The sequence below is a fragment of the Populus alba genome, chromosome 12 (assembly GCF_005239225.2).
Source record: "Populus alba chromosome 12, ASM523922v2, whole genome shotgun sequence".
NCBI classification, from domain to species: domain Eukaryota; kingdom Viridiplantae; phylum Streptophyta; class Magnoliopsida; order Malpighiales; family Salicaceae; genus Populus; species Populus alba.
In genome coordinates this window covers 12,771,024-12,791,423 of record NC_133295.1, presented here as the reverse complement: position 1 = coordinate 12,791,423, position 20,400 = coordinate 12,771,024, and the positions used below count along the sequence as shown (strand labels likewise).

Sequence of the window (20,400 nt, the reverse complement as noted above, 5' to 3'; positions counted from 1 at the left end):
AAACAAAACAGAGTTGTATCTTCTATAACCTGAGTGGTGTCGTACAACTCTTCAAGATTCCGCATCCTTCTTGGTCCTTCTGATGAGGATGCTGATGGTGGTGTTGATGATGATGCTCCTGGTGTGTTCCTCCTGTTGAATACAGGGAAACTGTGTGCCGGACTTTGTGGTTCAGCTGCTGGCACAATCGGTTCTTCTATAAGTACTGTTGGTACTTCTTCACCTTCAAGGATCAAATCAGTGTTGATCCATCTGACTGCTTCTTGATCATCATTCCATGCCCAAGATTTATCTTCTTCAAAGATAACATCTCTACTTGTAATCACCTTCTTCGTGATGGGATTATACAGTCTGTATCCCATCCTTCTTTCACCATATCCGACAAAGATGCATTTCTCGCTCTTATCATCGAGCTTTCTCCTTCTTGCATCTGGGATCTTTGCATATGCCACACAACCAAAGACTCGTAGATGAGTAACACTTGGTTTGTGACCACTCCATGCTTCTTCTGGAGTGACTCCTTGCAAACTTCTGGTTGGGCAGCGATTCAACAGATACACTGCACATGATACAGCTTCAGCCCAGTATTGCTTAGGCAGCTTCTTTGCTTTGAGCAAACTTCTAGCCATGTCAAGAATCGTGCGATTCTTCCTTTCTGCTACACCGTTCAACTGTGGTGTATAAGCTGGCGTCGTCTGATGTCTGATGCCTTGTTGTGTACAATAGGCTTCAAAGTCATTTGCTGTATATTCTCCTCCTTGATCAGATCTTACTGTTCTGATCGTATAACCAGTTTGCTTCTCCACAATTGCTTTAAAATCTTTAAAACAATTGAATACTTCTGACTTCCTCTTCAGAAAGTATATCCACGTCTTTCTACTAAAATCATCAGTAAAAGTGAGGAAGTACCTATTTTGTCCAGTCGACATAGGCGTTATCGGGCCACACACATCTGTGTGTACTAACTCCAGTGGCCTCTTTGCTCTCCAGTTGACTTCTTTGGCAAAACTGGATCTGTGATGTTTGCTGAGGACACAACTCTCACAGACTTCTTCTGGATGATCAATGTGAGGCAAAACTTTAACCATCTTCTTGCTTGCTAGCATCTTCAAACTCGTGAAATTCAGATGTCCAAGCCTTAGGTGCCAAAGCCATTCTTCACTGTTGGTGATGGCGCTCAAACACCTTGCTGCATCATACTGGATGTTCAAAGGAAACATCCTATTCTTGGACATTTTCACACAGGCCATTAATCTCCAATTGTTGTCTCTAATTGCCAGATGACAATTCTCCGAGTAAAAAGTATATCCTCTCTCCAAAAGTTGACCTAAGCTGATTAGGTTCTGCTTTATGGCTGGGACATAATACACATTGGCGATGTAGCTGGAATCGCCGTTCTTCAACTTAATTGGGATGCTGCCTTTACCTTTGAATGGAACCTTTGTGGTATCTCCAAAAGTAACTAGACCTTGCTTGGTCTCATCTAGATCACTAAATAACTCTCGGTAGCCGCACATGTGATTGCTGGCTCCAGTATCTAGATACCATATCTCCTCTTGTTTCTCGCCATGTCCTTGTTGGACAAGTAATGCAGATGCTTCTGTGTCATCTTTTGCTGCAAAGTTAGCATGCTCACGTATCTCCAACGCAGCTTTCCATCGGCATTCAGCGCTATAGTGCCCAAACTGATTGCAACTATAACATTTGATATTCCTTTTGTCACGGTTATTGTAACCGCCTCCTCTTCCTCTGGGAGTGAATGCTTGTTGGCCTCGGCCTCCTCTGGTGGTGTTTCTGCCACCTCTCCCTCTAAAGCTTGTATTCCAAGAACCTCTTCCTTGGAATCTCTGGAATCCTCCTCTGGTTTATTGACTTCCTCCTTGAGTGGTGTAGCCACTTGATGAAGTCTCCCCTTGCTCATATCTGTCCTTGAGGGACAACTTTGCTTGTAAGGCATGCTCGATGGCCTTATCTCCATTTCGCTTTACTATCTTCTGCTCATGAGCTTGTAAAGAACTCATAAGCTCATCTACTGTCAACTTGTCCACATCTTTGGACTCTTCAATTGCGACAACAACAAAATCGAATTTTGGATCTAGGGATCTCAAAATTTTTTCAGTAATTCGAGCATCGATGATGGCTTCTCCATTTCTCCTCATCTGGTTGACTATCACCATAATCCTTGTGTGATAATCAGAAATAGACTCCGAGGACTTCATTTGTAATAACTCAAATTCACCTTGCAAAGATTGAAGACGAATCTTCTTGATTCTGTCAGCACCTTTGTATTTTTGTTGGAGAGCCTCCCATATATCATGTGATGTTTCAGCGGAAGCTATGATCTCGAATGTATCTTCATCAAGACCTTGGTAGATGATGGTCTTGGCTTTGTTGTCCTTCTTTCTGTTGACTTTCAAGGCTTGCTTCTGTGCCTCTTGTAAAGCATCTTCTCTTTCTTTGGACTCTGGTTCATCATAACCAGTTTGTACAATATCCAAACACTCTTGTGACCCAAGAAATGCCTTCAATCTGATGCACCAACTATCATAGTTGTCTTTAGTCAGCTTCGGGATGAGTGTATGTGTACCTTCTGTAGTCATTTTGCTTTTGGAATGACTATATCACCTCTTTGGGAGCCGAATTTGGACAAACGGACACTGTAGATCGATCCGGAATGGTCCAAATAGTAGGGAACCGGTCTGACTTTGTTGAAATCGGGTCAAAAAATGGGTGAACCGGTCAAACAACCAATTCTGTACGGCGGGCGGTTCACTGGGTTGAACCGGGAATATTCTGGGAATATTCTGTGGAATATTCTGGGGAATATTCCTTCGGCTCGGCTGAGGCTGGAACGCGGCTCGGCTCGGCGCGAGATACGGCTCGGCTGGGCTCGGCTGGACTCGGCGTATACGGCTCGGCTAGGGCTCGGCGTATACGGCTCGGCGCTACTCAAATATGGCGCGCGTGTGGCTCAGTCGTCTTCAACCTCGGGGCGCGTGGTATGCGCGTGGGCGATCTGGCTGAATATTCAGGCGGCGCGTGTGGGCTACCCCGAACTCCGATTTGGCTGATTTTTGCGGCAGTGAGTTCGTCTTGATGAGCTCTACACTGTGGAATGATCAAAACTTGTTTTTGACAATTTTGAAAATTCGGATATACCCCAAAACACTTCTGTTTTCCGACGAACGGGGCTCTGATACCATTTGATGGGGCGGAATCCGGGACCGGTGATGTACTGATCATTGCTCATCGGAGGGGTAAGCACACTGAGACACAATATTTAACGTGGTTCGGCAAATTGCCTACATCCACGGGAGAGGTTCATTTTATTTAGAGATAGAGAAAGAATACAATACATGGAGGAGGATCACATCCACTCAACTCCCATCTCTCATTGCTACATAGGGCAGCAGCTGCTGGTGGCAGCAGGGCTGCTGATGGCAGCCCTTCTCTTTCTTTCTCTCTTCTTCTCTCTACATGTCTCACAACTCTCACACTTTGCTCTCTAAGATCATGCCTCTTTTATAGGCATCAATGGCAGCTCCTCTTGCTCCTTTGTCATCAATGGTGGCTGCCAAACTCATCTCTTCTTCAACAAAGGTGGCTGCCAACTTCTTCTCTTCTTCAACAATGGTGGCTACCAAAGTCAAGGTTGGTGGTTGCCACCAACAAGCCTCCTTCTTTGACAATGTCAACATAATTGGCAATATTCCAACAATATATGGCGCATAATTGACAATTTCTTTGACAATGACTCAAATATGGCGCGCATAACGACAAACGGAGACACCTTAGAGAAGGTGTGAGAGCCATGAAAGGAGCTCATTTCAGAACGCTCCAGAGAGCGTGTGCTGAAGAAGCAAGATGACAATTGCCCACATAAATGGCAAAGGGGGTGATTGTTGGAATATTGCCAATTATGTTGACATTGTCAAAGAAGGAGGCTTGTTGGTGGCAACCACCAACCTTGACTTTGGTAGCCACCATTGTTGAAGAAGAGAAGAAGTTGGCAGCCACCTTTGTTGAAGAAGAGATGAGTTTGGCAGCCACCATTGATGACAAAGGAGCAAGAGGAGCTGCCATTGATGCCTATAAAAGAGGCATGATCTTAGAGAGCAAAGTGTGAGAGTTGTGAGACATGTAGAGAGAAGAAGAGAGAAAGAAAGAGAAGGGCTGCCATCAGCAGCCCTGCTGCCACCAGCAGCTGCTGCCCTATGTAGCAATGAGAGATGGGAGTTGAGTGAATGTGATCCTCCTCCATGTGTTATATTCTTTCTCTATCTCTAAATAAAATGAACCTCTCCCGTGGATGTAGGCAATTTGCCGAACCACGTTAAATATTGTGTCTCAGTGTGCTTAACCCTCCTATGAGTAAAGATCAGTACATCACCGGTCCCGGATTCCGCCCCATCAACCAACACATAATTCCTCAATCAACGATTTACGAAAGGCATAACCATGCACTGTGTGAGCGTTCCTAACATCTCCTAATTGACCAACAGCAGATGCAACACTCACTACAGCAATCGAATCTGCTAGAAGACCCTCTTCTTGCTGCATCTTTTTGAACAAAACGAGAGCCTCCTCGGGCTTCTCAGCCTGCTCATAAGCAGTTATCATTGCTGTCCAGCAAACTAAATCCTTCGTAGACATTTCGTCGAAAATCTTGCGACAATCAACAAAAAGGCCACATTTTGCGTACATGTCAACCAAACCAGCCTCAACATACAAATCCGAACCGAACCCATTTTTTAAAGCATCTCCATGAACAACTTTCCCTTCACGAACCAACAAATATAAAGCACAAGCTTTGAACACGAAAGGGTAAGTGTAATTATTCACAAAAGTGCCAGTCTTACGCATGAAAGAATACAACTTTAACGTTTCAAAACATTGACCAACATTTGCATATGCCCTAATCATAGTATTACAAAGGAAAGAAGTGGGTTTATCATAACATACATTAATGTTATCAAAAAGTAATCTTGCCCTATTAAGGTCATCAAATTTTGCATATTTGATGATAATCTGACCACCCAAATGAGGGCTTGTAGTGATAAGGCCAGTGGTTGTGAGAGCTGAGTGAATTTGTTTGAGAGAGGATGACCCATTACAGGATTTTAAGAGATGTTCATAAAAGATTTCTATGGAATTAGGAGAGTAGCTAAAAGTGGAGGATGAGATGAGTGAGTATAGAGGAGCTTGAGGGTTTAAGAGAGGTTTATGAGAGAGTAGCGATCCCAACCGGTGCATTCCTTCGGTTTGTTACAATAGAGGAGCTTGCATGTTCTCTCTCTTTCTGGGATGCTGGTGTCGCATGGTGCTCCTTTTGAGAGAGCTAGGAGCATTCTTGGACCAAACTTTCAAAAGTTGATAGGGCTAGATAACATTCTCGGACGAAATATCACAAAAAACCAAAATTATTAAACCTAAGATACGATGCAAAACTTGAGTAAGTAGGTTGAGCAAGTTCAAAATTAATAAACCCAAGATACGATATAAAACTTCAGTAAGCAGGTTGAGCTTGGATTGATAAAATAATATGTTATAATTTTTTTATAAAGATTTAAAAGAATAATATTATTTTGGAAAATTAAAAAAAAAAATCAAATCAAATTTTAATTAGAATTGATTAAAAAAAAAATTAATCTACTAGGTCAACCAAGTTTTAATCAAATCCATCTCAAATATTTGTTTTTAACCTGGCTATGGCTAAGTTTCAAGCCAACTCACGGCTCAAAACTAAACCCACGTTTCAAAGTCTGGTAAAAAACAAGGAATGGGAAAATTCACGAGAATTTTACTCGATGAGGCAAATCCAAAATGATTCTTGCTTGACGGCGAAATGCAGAGAGTAGCACGTATGTCTAACAATATTTACCAAGATGTAATTTTGCCCTTGGGAAAATACCTTTTTTATTAGAAGAAAAATTACAAATGATTAACAAATACAAGGAAGCATATGGAATGACTCACCTCTGATCATTCTGACAAATCCCTGATTAAAACTAACCTATAAACTCCATTAGCCACTCTCTACATTGTTTCTAAAATTTCTATACAGCAAGTTTCTATTTTCTCTCTGCTATTAACAGTTTTGGATGACTTAATGGGAACCTGAATGAATATCTCAAGTCACCACATATCACTTAAATTTACTAAATTCGCTCTTGCTGGTGAAAATCTTTTTGCATTTGAATTGAAGATCAAAAGCTCTGAGATGAATCGACCTGGTTCCATAGCATCTCAGCATAAGCTTTCTCCTCTTCCTTCTCCACTGCAGCATAATCAGTTGCCTCGACAGCCTCCTCCTCTTCATCAGGAATCTCTTCTATCATTTCTTCAGCTATGAGTCTCTCTCTCTCTAGCCCAGCAAGTTCAGCTACCGCCTCGCTCATAGCTCTAGCTGTTGCTGGTCGATCTGTCGGTCCATACTTGGGAGCTGGCACAGCAAATGGCAAAACAATATCATCCAAGTTTGTACAATCTTTGTTTGTAATACCATTTGTCTCTGTTGGAGGGAAGGTGAAAATGATTCCAAGTTCATAATTAGAAACATGAAGCCTCGAACTCGAATAAGTGTTGGTTTTCCCAGTTTCCTTTGATTTCAAACCGAATGGATTGGAGATTAATCTGCCCCAGGCAGCAGCACTAAAATTATGTGACCCACAATAAACCCAACCAAAAGAAGATGCATTTGTCTTAGACTGAATGCGTCTCCGTGCAACCTGTTTACAATTGGCTTCTTTCAGTTTTTTAACATACAACAATCAATAGCCACACAATAGGGACAATAATGGTCAAGGAAGTAATAGGCAAAAAATAAATAAATAAATAAATAGGAAAGCAGTAATTTGAGATGTGTACATCAATGAATTATGAAGGTGCCACCAAAAAATAGAGTATGATCAAGAAAAACAAGATTCTGCATCATGAATTATGTATATTTCTCAGCCTATGAGAGAGGAGAGAGGGCGGGGGGGAATTTACCTTGACATGCATTGGCTGGCCTACTCTATCATATGGATGAGGAATTGCATCATGAAGTATGCCCACACTTCTCAACCGTTGCCATGTTTTCTGTTGTAGCAGAAAAGATGGGGAAAGGGAGGGGAAAATAAAATAAGTGCAACTTTCTCAGATGAACTGCTTACAAATGGAATGACAGTGTAGCATATAGAGTATCCACATGTGACAACATAATTAGAAGCCAATCCAAAAGGCCATTGTACCTCTGAAAAACAAAGAATGCGCCTCGATGGCAAGATCCCATTGCATGCATTCTTCACTCTCTCGATTGTAGGAAAAATAATCTTGATTGATGGATTTCTCAACTCTTGACTAGCACTCCAGCAGCCCCACTGTTGAGAAATCAATGAACAAGTGAATAAAAAATAACACTACTTCAGTTTTTCCATAGTTGTGGAAGAACATTCATATTACCTCTGGATCTGATTCTTCAGAATCAAAGAGTTCCTGTGATCTTTTTCCAGCAGCTGCTGAAAACGCTGCCAGAAATTGTGCATTGACAGATCCAATAGAGGACGAGCCTTGAGGACAGGATGGGCATCAGAAAAGAGAGGAAACCAGTTCTTCAAAGACTGGTGAAGAAAAAGGATTGTGTGAAAGACACTCACCATAAATGAAATCAGATTGTTGAGAATCAGGCCATTTGTACTGACCTAGAACCTTGTAGAAATTAAAGAGGAAATCATTAGAAATCACAAGTAATAATGCAAGACGCACATTCTAACCAAGCTAACAATTAAAGTTTGCAACATCCTATAATACTTGTAAGGGTTTTATGTCCACTACAATGCACTTCATTATGCTTCAGTGTCAAATGTAGAGACATGTAGTAAAGTAATGCACGTGGCATATTGCATTACAAATTTGCAGAGTGCTCTTCACCAAACCTCATTGACAAAATGACATCCCAGAAGATGGTTCTGAGGATGCAGGCATGAAAAAAAACGTTGTGAAGCATATGCACAAATGATCAGGAATAGGAGAGCAGATAAAGCTTTATCAAAGACAGGTGGGGGACCAAATGCTCTATCATCTTAAGAATTAAAAGCTGCCGCTATTACCTCTCCCAATCGCCAAATGCCAGTGCACCTCTGAATTGAAGCAACAAGAGAGCTAAACGCAAGAACATGTTCAGTTCGCATCAAACTCATCATATTTGGAAAGCAAGGCCCCTGGACAAGCCATCAATATCATTTATATAGACCACACCAAAGTCAAAACATGCAACATTCATTAGCACAATCGATGACAGAAATAACATGCCTGTGCCACATATAGTATCAGATGCACTTTCCGGGTGCTTCCTCCTAAAGCAGCAGCAAGGGCTTCTTTAGGATAAACATATCCAGAGAATCTGAAGAATCCACTATCCCACAATGGAGAAACCCACTTTGCAACATTTCTAGGGAGAAAACCAAGTTGAATACAATCTAGTGCAAGAAATGAAGCAGCATAACTCAGTCTACTACCCAACCATAAAATGGCAGGCTATAACATGACCCGATATCAAAATTACTTGTATCCTCAAAATACATAGGACAAGAAAAGGAGTTCCACATATTATTTGGGAAGCTAACAGAATCAAACCACAAACTACAACAGGCATGGACACAATGAGAGTAAGGATGGAAAAACAACCCAAGTTGAGAGAAGGCCAATACTGGATCCAAAACATTTAGAAACAAAATACCTGAATACATTTGGACAGAGAAAATGTCACAAGAGACTCCAGGATGGGATAAACAGAAAAGCACCATAATGCAAGGAAGCCCTAGATTCAGGCAAGTAACTCACAGCCAAGAGAGACGGTCGTGCTAAACTCAAGAACCATGCATATTGGGAGGAGGAAACATGTTTCCTTAAGGCTTTATTTAATGATCGACCTATACAGTAGAACCAAAAAAAAAAACAACTAATTGACCTACAAAAGATATATTTACCCAGTATGTGAAAATGAAGCACAAGGTTTTCTCCTGACACGTGAAACTTTTTGGCAAAAATTTTAAACAGCATACAGATCTTACAGCTATATTTTATAAAACATCACAAGAATATATTATTAGAGAAACAACAAAAAACAGGGAACAAAAGAAAGCAGTATAAAGGTATGAAATCAAGCAATGGGCTTCACCTCCTTCATAAAATTGATCGGGGTTAGGAACCAGAATGCTCACAGCATTCACATCTGCAGGCACATTGAGGTTTCTTCTCAAAACAATCTCTGACATCCCATATACATTTTCACAACATTTCCCTAGGAAAGCAGCCAGTTGCTTCAGCTGCGTGCCATTTCTGTCAGCTGCAGTGTGAAAAAGGTGGCTTAATCCAACAACAGAAGCTTCAACTGAGCCAAGGAATTGCACACCAGATGACCCTGATGGCAACTGATAAGCCTGTAAAAGGAGTTAAATGGTGAAATATGAGTCCATCATACAGAGCACCTTTCCTTGTCAGGGGAAAAAAAGCAAGCTTTAGGTATTAATGGATAATATTGTGATTCTGACAGCCAATAGGACAGCTACATAATAATCAAAAATTTGCTTCAATTCAAAAGAAAATTTAACACATTTCATGCATGCATCGGAAAGAAAGATACTCACATTGGGAGATCTGCAAGAATGAATCCCTGGTACTGAAGCAACTAGATGTCCATTTGCCCCTTCAAAGTTGTATTTTGTCAACTCAGAAATCCAATAGGCCTGACTAGGTACATTGATCACAAGAGATGCCATGAAGCCAGCAAGCTGAGCAGCGAAATCAGATCTTGAATCTTTATTTGCATCTCCATCAGAAATTCGAATAAATAGAGGTGAAGGATCAGGTGCACTTCTAGCTGGAAAATCTTGCCACCACACTGTGTTGGTCACATTATTCCACTGTAAATAGTCATGAAATGGTGGATAACATTGTTGTAATTATTTCCAAACAGTTTGTAAGTTGCCAGATTAATTAAAATATAATTAATTAAGTAAAAAAATTAAAAGAAACAGTGCCAAACTAGCAAAGATCAACGAGCATTAGCAAGGTTTTCCTTCAAATTATGACAAAAAAAAAAATCCAATCACATTAAAATTTCTGGTACAATGCCAAGTTCATTGCATTATAACACATGCCAAATGATATTAAATTGCCTAGTCTGTACAACAAATGAAGTAGGTCACTAGCACCAGAGACACAAAAACTAAACCCAAATTCCATCATTAAGAATGACCCGCCAGATTTCTGGGGTTTTTCCACACTCATGCCAAAGCGTGGTACCTTCTGAAGCAAGTTATGTGATGGTAGTGCTGGCATGTCCTCTAGTCCCCCAGTCAGGCCCAAAAAAAAAAAAGAACAGCACTTTCTAGAAAGCTGTAGAAGAAGCCAGGAAATCAAAAAATTTCAATTGCAACCATTAAACTGACAACTCTAAAGATTAAATTTCTCATCCTATATGGTAAGTATCCATGTCTCCTTCCATATAAAAGAGAACATTTCATTTCATATTTATGAACACCTTATAACATATAGAAAATGACATAAGATTGAGTAAAAACCTGATTTGACACTAAATTTGCAGAAGTAATGATAACACGAATGCTATCTTCTCTTTGCAAAACAAGCAATTTTGGATGATGGCAAGCAATCCCTTGTCTCTTGCGGTCTTGACCAAATGCTATAGACTCAGGGAATGGGGGAAACCTATTACAGAAATTGGACCAGAAGGCAGAAAGATTAAAGATTAACACACAAAAGGCTTATGTATGGAGTAACCAACTAAAAGAGAGCCTTAATGAAATGGTAAGGTGAAACAACTACTTACACAACAACTAAGTTTGGAAAATCCAAGTAAGGCACAGAGGTTCTATTATCAGGGCTGGAACTCCAACATCTCTCGGTGTTATGACATGCAATTGTCACTGGCAGATGGCATGGAATCTCACAGTGTGATAGAAACCTGTGAAAACATACTTGTTAGACTTGATGACAAACATAATCAAATGTACCAATCAAACAGAAAATTACACCAATATCAAATGGAAAACTATAAAGGAATCCAGTCACTGCTTCAGCAATGGTTAACGGGGAATAGCCAGTGAAGTTGTAAAATCTGTTACATGGTTAAGCTCACAACAAAATAATGGATTGCTGGTCTCAAGATTTTCAACCGGATATACATGAACATGAAGCAAAGGAAAAAAACAGAAACAAATTGTAAAACTTTACCATGAAATATCGCTTGTAAAGGTTGCAATAAAGATTCTTGAAATGCTTTCAACAGGATAGAGAAGTTCTGGCAAAGAAATAACATTGGGATGGGTGAATGAACCACGGTCCATAAATTGGAGACGATTCAGGTAAAACTTCTTCCCGGGTGGCGGACAACAATTTTTCCAAGTGTTCATCTGGATAAAGCTGTTGGCACCAGGTGCACTCTCGTTACCCATGGTATTCGATGAGGAAGTCTTACAAGCATTTTTCGCAACAAAACTCTCAAAACTAACTGTAGACACGTCTTTTTGATATAAATGGCCACCTCCAGCACAAACATGGTATCTCTCATTCTTTGCTCTATTAGTATGGATATCCTGATTAATTTGCAAGTTATGATGTTGCACTTCATCCCTGACCAAAGGCACACCACCACTTACCACCTTTTCCCTTTGAACAGGGAATTTACTTCTATCACTTACAGCGACATCAAGAGAGTAGTTTGATTTGTCAATACAAACAGAAGGCACGTCCATTTCAAAATCTAATAAATTGCATTGCATAATATAAGATATTGGTTCATCACTACGCAGCACATCTCTACACTGACTCAACAGAAATCTGGATCTCTCAATAGCACCCCCACATTTCCGCCCCTGAAAATCAAAATCTGAAACCATAATCTCATCTCCCCGGATAGCAAAAACCCTTTTGTTTCCACTACCACTGGACACCAATCCTTGTGATTGTCCAATCGACTCAAACAACCAGTCTCTCTCCACCCGAACCTCATTCGGCCCCGTAACCACCTCCTCCTTAAAAGCAACCCCTTTAATCAAAAACCCAATTCTACCCCCTAAACTACAATTCCCCTCATTACCACAAACAAGCACAACCTCATCCCCTGCACACAATTCCCTCACCGTCCCCTTTTTCACCCTAACCCCATTAACAAAAACCCCATTCAATGAGACACTAAAACTCAAACCCTCATTAATCCTCTCACTTTCCAATTCATTATCATCACAACAAATTAACCTTCTCCTGAATTCACTAACAACACAATCATTTCCACTGTTATCGACAGTTTTCGATAATAAAACACCATCATGTATATAAATCTTCCGTTTGTAACTATCAAATAAAATCTGACAATGTTGCTTACTTACACACCGATTTTTGAACTGAAAATCACCGGTTCGACCAATAGTGTAAAGCCGGTACGGTACTAGACTGATTGAGCTGATAGGTGAACCCGTGACCGGTGAAATCAAAGGAAAATTGAAAGTTTGGAGGCGAATTAGGGCTGATTTGGCAATTCGTTTGGGTTTTTTTAGCAAAATTGGGGGTTTTGATGAGAGATTCTCATTTTCTTTCCTTTCAATTGTTCTTTTTTTATTAGAAGGAAGAATTGAATCCTTCATGGTTGTAAAGGATTTTGCTTTGTTTTTCTCTCTCTGTGTAGTAGTTGAGGACTCTGAAACCCTAATTTGAATTTTGAAGCTGGGGATTTTGAGTTTGGGCGGAGTTTTTTAATTTTCCCTCCTAATTAGAAATGTGAGCGGTGTCAGTTGTGTGAGGATGTCGTTGGCTGTTAAAGGTCGTGTCGTTTTTTGACGGTACGGGTAATGGGCTTGTGGGGATGCGTATTGTTTCAGGCTTTCAGCTTTGATATATCTGGGCTTACTTTAATCTGTTCAGTCCCGATGAATACTCATTTTTCATGCAGGTCAGCATAGCTTGGTGAGTCCACTTGTTAAACCGACTAGGGGACATGATCTTGATTGTGCTAGTGAAAAATACTCATTTATTTTTATTAAAATAAAATTATTTTAAATTAAAAAAAACTTTAATTAATTAAATTCAACCTACCTGCTCAACCTGCACTCAAGGCCTTGATAAATCTACTGAAACAGTGGAATATCATAATTAAAGTGTATATTTCATATCGTCGGTGAAAAATTAAGTAGTAGTCTTATTAAAAGTATTGATTGCTAACTTATTATAATGTTTTTAGAATTTCAGAACTCAGATGTAGGTTTACGTTACTAAAAATAAAATTAAAAAAATAAGACTCAAAAATAAATAATATATGGAAATTAATAAAATGTAAAGAAAATTTAGAAGATCTACTAAATAGTCTTTTATCATGAATTGATTAGATTATAGGTAATCTTTAGTGATGCTATATCGTGGAAAAAGTAGCCAAAATGAGAGGTGTGACTTGAATTTTAATAGAGTTTACTCGTCTTGTTTTTGTCTCAATTGTTTTCTTTTCGAGGAAAATTCTGATACCATCATGATATTTGCGTTACTTATGCTCCTCCTAGAGAGAGTGAAGTTGAAGAGTGTTTGTTATTTTTTTTAATTATTTTTTATTTGAAAAAATAATTTTTTCTTTTAGTATTTTTAAATAGTTTTAATATTTAGATATTAAAAAAAAAAAAATATATTGCTTTTAATATATTTTTAACTAAAAAATAATTTTGAAAATCATGTGCTATAATACCAAATACTAAAGGAAATGATTTTGTTTGCTTTTGGGCATACAATTAGTTTGGAAATGCGATTGAGATTATATTTTTTAAAAAATTGAATTATGTTTTTATTTAAAAATAATTTTTTTATATTTTTTTTAATTTCTTTAATATATTGATATTAAATAATTTTTTAAAAGTATAAAAATTTATATATTATTTTAATAAATTTCTTAGCAAAATATACTTAAAAAAAAACATTACCCCAACTCTACTCAAATGAACGTGTTTAGGAAATGTGGTTGTGGTTGCTTTTTTAAAGTGTTTTTCACTCGAAATACATTAAAAAAATATTTTAAAAAAATTTATTTTTGACCTCAGCATATCAAAATAATTTGAAAAATATTAATTTAAAATTAAAAAATAATTTTTTTTTTAAAATACAAAATCAATCACCGCTAAGTAATATCAACGTTTGGGTTGAGATGGGCTTCATTTTAATGGTGCTGTATAATGCAGTCTTCAGACATCTGGCATTTGCTCATGAATTTGTTTTGATCGGAGGGAAAGAAAATGTGGTGTGGCACTGTTGAAAAAAATATCGTGAGGGAAAGATTTTGTTTATGAGAGTGTTTGTCTACGCGGCTGCGGCTGCGTTTTATTTAAAACGCAGTCTACAGCCGTTTGGTAACCAAAAAAAAGATTTACTGTGCATGGGACCCACGTGTGCGTTTGCCGGAAAAGAAAAAGCTACAAAAACCTACTTTATTTACACTGTAGCTGATAAAAATTCACAGCAATTTACTGCACTGTTCATAGCGTGAGCACTGTTCACGTGAACAGTGCAATTCACCTGCACTGTGTGAACAGTGCAATTCATTTGAATTGTAAAAAAAAAAACTAGTTTAAAGAATTAAATTCATTCGCGATGTGAACAATATTTTTTTAAAAAAAAAAATAGTATAGAGTGAATTAAATTCACTCGCACGTAGATAATATTTTATCTAATTTAATTACACGCTCAAAAAATTATGAAAACTGTAGTTCTTATCGGATGAATTTTGTACGTAATGGAATTATAAATAGTTTAATGGAATAATAAAAAATATAAAGTATTATTTTTTTCATGATGTAATAGGAGTAATTAATTTTACAATATTTAAATTTAAAAATCAATATTAATATATTTTTTTAAAAATTATTTTATAACCTCAATTTCAAAAGCATTATAGATAACTACTTTTTTCTTCAACCTCAATTTCAACCACAGTTTTAACCAAACACCTATTTTTTCAACCAACCTCAACTAAAAGTACTTTTTATAAAAACAACTTTTTTAAAAACAACCACAACAGCTACCGCAATACCAACACTATATATATATATATATATGTGTGTGTGTGTGTGTGAGAGAGAGAGAGAGAGAGAGAGAGAGAGAGAGAGAGAGAGAGAGAGAGAGAGACATAAGGAAATGAGCAGAAAATTTTGAATATGGAGCAATGACAATAATTATTATAATAGTAGAAAGAGAAAATTTATCATGATTTAATAATGTGTCTATATTTATAAAAATAAATAGTTTTTATTTTCTATTATATTTATAGTATATTCTAAACTGTCCAAGAAAGTTTAGTTATTCAAGAAAAATTAATATTTTTTTAATAATACCACTTTATTGTACCGGCACGCTAACATATTAATTATCCTGGCAACTAATTAAAATAAAAAATCAAATCCCAAAAAAACAGTTTCGTCGTTCTGCTTAATTCGCTCCCCTCGCTACACTCTAGCATCGGCATATAAGCCACATGCTACCTCATAAATGCTTGCTTAAACTATGCAAGCAATTATTTAGGACATGCATGCAATATAGTGATTCCTCAGGGCACAAATTAATATTTAACCATGATCTAAATATGCATCATGAAGGGTTAGGTACGAATAATTTTCTATTATTATTTTCTTGATACAGGCATATATACATCAAAAGTATAAAGATTTTTTTTTATTATTATTAATATTGAAGTCCGAACTAGTTTGTGTGTCTCTCGATTAATTCTACATGCTCTGAAGTTAATAATAATGTAAGTCTCCAACGACTATCATATTAATAACCATTGAGCTTGAACTTGTAAAAACTACAAGAAATGAAGCAAATTTTTTAACTTTAAATTCTTATCACTGAATCGATAATTAATAAATAAAATATGTTTTTTAGAAAAAGCACGGCATTGCCCACTTTGTCAACCCAATAATCAAGCCGCGTTTGCGTTCGTCAAACTCAATTTTGTATGCATGTTTCCCCTTGCTAGGATCTTTTTTAATTTCTTGCTGTAATGTGCCATGGACGGTCGAGGGTCTTCACCTACTACCAGAGCTATTCAAATGTTCATGCCACGGTTTTTAGCTTGAATGTATTTGCTGACAAAGGCAAATCTCGCGTCCATAAACGCTCTTTTTTATTATTTTTTAAAAAGAAATCATAGGAAAAATTAATAGGCTTTCATGGTCAGATCTTGGAGTTGAACTGTAAATGACAAGGTAGGAAGCATATCAATTTGCTAATTAGGTCAAATATTCCTAAGATTTCTAACTCCAAAGCTAATCTTTATTATTGTGAGACCGAACAACATTGTTCAAGAAATGGGAAAGAACTTGGCCATTTATACCATTTTGCACGTGTACAAGTATTTGTGTTAATTATTGTATGTTATTGGATTAATTTAGTCAATTACATGCACGGGGGAGTTGTAAATGGGATGTTATAAAAATCAACTTCGTTAAACTTGATTGTCATTTGACACGGTTTAGGATGTTATTATTGAATTATCGTGTTAATCCAAATTAATTATTTTATCAAAAATAATATTGTTTCTATTCTTTTAAAAGAAATCATTAAAGTTCACATGATATCATATACCATCTAAGTTTGTTTGTATTAACTTGGTCACGAGCCGATCTACTGCTATTTTACCTGAGTTTAGCTAAGTTAATACCTAAAAAGATTTGAAATGAAACTCTTGGAACAGTGCATGATTAATAAGTAGGATATATAAAAATCAACTTGCACGTTTCAAAATAACAAGTCTGCCATTCTCTCGTAGACACCCTCAATATCATTCCACAAGATCCAGAGAGCTCAGCTTATAATCAAATCTGGCGATAACGCGTTTTGCTACTCTCCATCAACATCTAGAATGGCAATCTTCCATTAGGGCAAGGCTTTTTTGCAGGTTCATTTCTAGTTTAGTGATCCAGCTTGATGACGCCAACCAAGTTTGACTGATAAGAACAATCACCGTATTTTCCGACCAATCTATGTGAAGTAATCAGGTGGCCCTCTGGAATCAATGCGGACAATGAGATGGTCCTTCCCAAGGGGAAATGATAGCGATATGTGGCCTCGAAGTCTTTAAAGGTCACACGTAATGGTAAAGGGTTTGAGATCTGTATAACAGATCTTGAGTTTGAATCAGGACGTATATCTCTTGTAAGAACCTAGAGCAGCCAGGATTTTACTCACTCATCTTGGCTCCATAAAGTGTGCTTTCCGGAAGGATGAGGTTTCCTCAAATTCAAAAAAAAAAAAAAAAAGAAGAAGAAGAAGATATGTGGCCTTGAAGAAATATTTATGAAGGAAAATGGTCTCTATCAACTTTGTTGTCAAAGCCACATGAAGAAAATAATAGTCTTATTATGCGTGCGTGTTTTATAGTAAGTTTCTAGTTGTTTTTTAAATAATTTTTTATGTTAAAATATATATTAATAATATTTTTTATTTTTTAAAAAATTATTTTTAATATCAATATATTAAAATGATTTGAAAACACTAAAAATATATTAATTTAAAATTAATATAAAAATAAAAAAAATAAATTTTTTAAAAATATTTTTAAAATATAAAAATAAACAAGTCCAATATATATGGTTTAACCACGTTAAAGACACAATTTTTGACCATCTACATCACTCACACACGCGGTTAGGAAGTGGTGGCCATTCCTCTGCTTGTGCATCCAGTGGAATGTTTTTAACTCGGTTCTTAGCACATGTAAATTTGCAGAAGCCACCGATCAGGAATATATACAGCAAAGTTATAAAACCAAGTCGGTAACCCGACCGTGTTAATCCGAGTCAATAAAAATAACTTCATTTTAATTTATTTTTTTAAAATCATTCCAGTTTTTTTTTAACACACCCGGCTCATGTTTAATAGCACTGATATATAGTTAAATTAAATATAGGCTGGGTTTAGGGCTGCTTAAAACCCCAGTTTCTTCTTGTTTCTAGAATTTATTTCTATTTAGAACCTATAATTTTCCTTACCATACATGAATTATTTGTCGGGTGGTACTCTTGCAAGAAGCAAGACAGGTGAGATGTATCGTGTTGGAGTCCAAGGGGTTTGAGGATTGTGCATGTGACTTTATTGCTACATGACAGCCACGTTTTTCATCAGGCTAATGATGCAAGAATTTACGCTCTGATATTTTTGTTGAAAAAATGAGAAGGTGAGTTGTCCATCGCCCTCCGAAGAGGATCACACCCACGTCACATTATCTTTTTATTAAAAAATTAATTATAAGTCAATTTTAAAAACTCGTCCAAACAAAAAAATTAGTAATCAAAATAATAAAGATTAGATTTGATTGGGAAAAAAAAAATAAAGGAGGGTCAAATTATAAATCAAACCTAATTTAAGAAATGATTCTAAATAAAAACATGTTAAGGTAAAAAAATTAACAATAAAAATAATATGAATTAAATTTGAATAGGAAAAAAAAGGATGAAATCACAAAAAAAAAAAATAACAATCAAAACATATTATGCTCTGCCCATTATTAGCGTAGAGGCCATCCATATGCTGCTGTGTGAGTCGCATGTGCCAACATGGTTTTTTTAAAAGTTATATTCAATAAATGTAATTTCCAACAGTATTCATGAGTATTTTAAAGTTTACAATGAAAACAAAGTAAAATAACAAAAAAAAAATATTGGATTAAAGTTTAATTGGTTTTGTCCTTTAAGGTATCAAAGTAATTATATTATTCTATAAAAGATAAAAATATAAAAATGCCCTTGAGTGGTAAGCACTGAATTATTTTGTTTAATGGTTAAATGAGTAATTTAATGTGAACTTAAAAATAAAATTACAAACATAACCCCCCTATTCATTAAACAAAAACATTTATATCATGATAAAAAAAATCATTTTACCCTTAACCTTAACGCCAAGTTAAAAGATTTAATGGCCAGGGGATAAAGTATTAATTATACTATTATAATGAATAATAAATTGTATCTTAGGACATAGTAATTTCACAATCAGACTTTTTTTTTTTTAATAATGAGTTTTTTTAAGAAAATAAATATCTTTCTTTTTTTTTCTTTTCTTTATTATGATACTTTTTTAGTACTTTTCTATTTGGAGAGAATATTGTTTTCTAGTTTTTTTTTTCTATTCAATAATATTAGAGTTTTCTAGTTTTATTTTATATAAAGGGTTTTAATAAAATTTTGGCAAGTGAAAACATAAATAAATAAATAAATAATTGAATATTTTAATTGTCTCCTGATATTTATAGTGTTTTTTTTTTTTTTTTTTGTATTCGAGGGTTTTGACAAGTGATAAATTCCTTATCCTTCACTCTTGTTTATGACAATTAATATTAAAACCTAACGATCCTTGATGGTTATTTTGTTTTGCCATGTGCTGCATAACAATCATGGCTAAAAGATGTTGCATAACATAATTTTATTTTTTTGGTAACCTAGGATGTCTGGGCTAGTTTACGCGCACCACGATTAATCCTCCGCCTTACTGAATATCCTGCAAGCCTGGTAGGCAAGTAAGGCACCGCGAGGGTAGCAGGCTGGTGCTAGAGAGGATTGAACTCGGGACAGTCGCAAGGCAAGCCTTGCAGTTGACCACTGAGTTGGACCCTCAAGTGTGTTGCATAACATAATTTAGTTGTATAGGAGGGGGTGTGGAGGTTCCCTCTTAGGAAAATAAACTTCTAGGAACTAGTGTGTTGTTTCTTTTTGCGTCAATTATTATCATTTGAAATTCTAGTGGTGAGACTCATAATGAAATGGTCTAGACAAATATATCGTGTTAGAAACTCGTAATAAGGTGACTCATACAAAGATGGTAGGGACCTTTAATGGGGTGGCCCATGTACAAAATGATGTTCTTGATAGATGATAGTTTTTAATTGAATACAGAACTTGAGGGCAAGTTCCTTTCAGCCTGAGAAGTTTGATGCAATAGCTTTTTGTTTTTAGAAAATATACACTTTTTTTGTTTTTGTTTTTCTATTCCTTATTATAATGCTTTTTTAGTTTTTTTTTTTCTATTTGAAGAGAATATTTTTTTATCCGGTATTATTAGAGTTTTCTAGTTTTTTCTATATAAATGGCTGTAATAGCCTTTTGAAAAATACATATATAATAAATAAAAAATGAATATTTTGGTTGTCTCCCTATATTTTTAGTGTCTTTGATCTTTTTGAGGGTCTTGAAATGTAGTAAACTTTGTTATTCTTTGCTCACATTTATGTGAGTTGGTATTAAAGTCCAATGATTTTTAGTGGTTATTTTGCTTTGCTACATGTTGTAGAACAATTATGGCTAAAAATGGTTGCAGAATAGAACGTGATTGAGTAGGAAGCAATGAGGAGGTTCCCTCTTTAAAAAATAAGGT

General features: G+C 36.3%; 2 protein-coding genes across 2 annotated transcripts; both read right to left on the bottom strand.

Annotated features, from left to right (window-relative positions):
* Positions 1-4,410: 4,410 nt before the first annotated feature.
* LOC140956236 (pentatricopeptide repeat-containing protein At4g21065-like) lies at positions 4,411-4,923 on the bottom strand. Its single transcript, XM_073412937.1, has one exon. The coding sequence runs from the start codon at positions 4,921-4,923 to the stop codon at positions 4,411-4,413; it is 513 nt and encodes a 170-aa protein (XP_073269038.1).
* Positions 4,924-5,676: 753 nt separating this feature from the next.
* LOC118044831 (uncharacterized) lies at positions 5,677-12,784 on the bottom strand. Its single transcript, XM_035053319.2, has 12 exons — positions 11,236-12,784; positions 10,832-10,966; positions 10,566-10,710; positions 9,630-9,905; positions 9,161-9,422; positions 8,293-8,459; positions 8,091-8,201; positions 7,638-7,689; positions 7,444-7,550; positions 7,233-7,361; positions 6,991-7,080; positions 5,677-6,728 (listed from the first exon to the last, which is right to left on the bottom strand). Exons 1-12 carry the CDS (start codon positions 12,642-12,644, stop codon positions 6,207-6,209), a joined length of 3,405 nt encoding a protein of 1,134 aa, XP_034909210.1. The 5' UTR covers positions 12,645-12,784; the 3' UTR covers positions 5,677-6,206.
* Positions 12,785-20,400: the final 7,616 nt, after the last annotated feature.

Bases quoted from the DNA above. Each gene is read 5' to 3' on its own strand.
- LOC140956236 (XM_073412937.1), bottom strand. From the start codon at position 4,923: ATGATTAGGGCATATGCAAATGTTGGTCAATGTTTTGAAACGTTAAAG.
- LOC118044831 (XM_035053319.2), bottom strand. From the start codon at position 12,644: ATGAAGGATTCAATTCTTCCTTCTAATAAAAAAAGAACAATTGAAAGG. The intron at 8,460-9,160 runs GTGAAGCCCATT...TTCTTGCACTAG, and splicing joins CGATCAATTTTATGAAGGAG to ATTGTATTCAACTTGGTTTT. The intron at 7,551-7,637 runs GTGAGTGTCTTT...CCTGTCCTCAAG, and splicing joins ACAATCTGATTTCATTTATG to GCTCGTCCTCTATTGGATCT.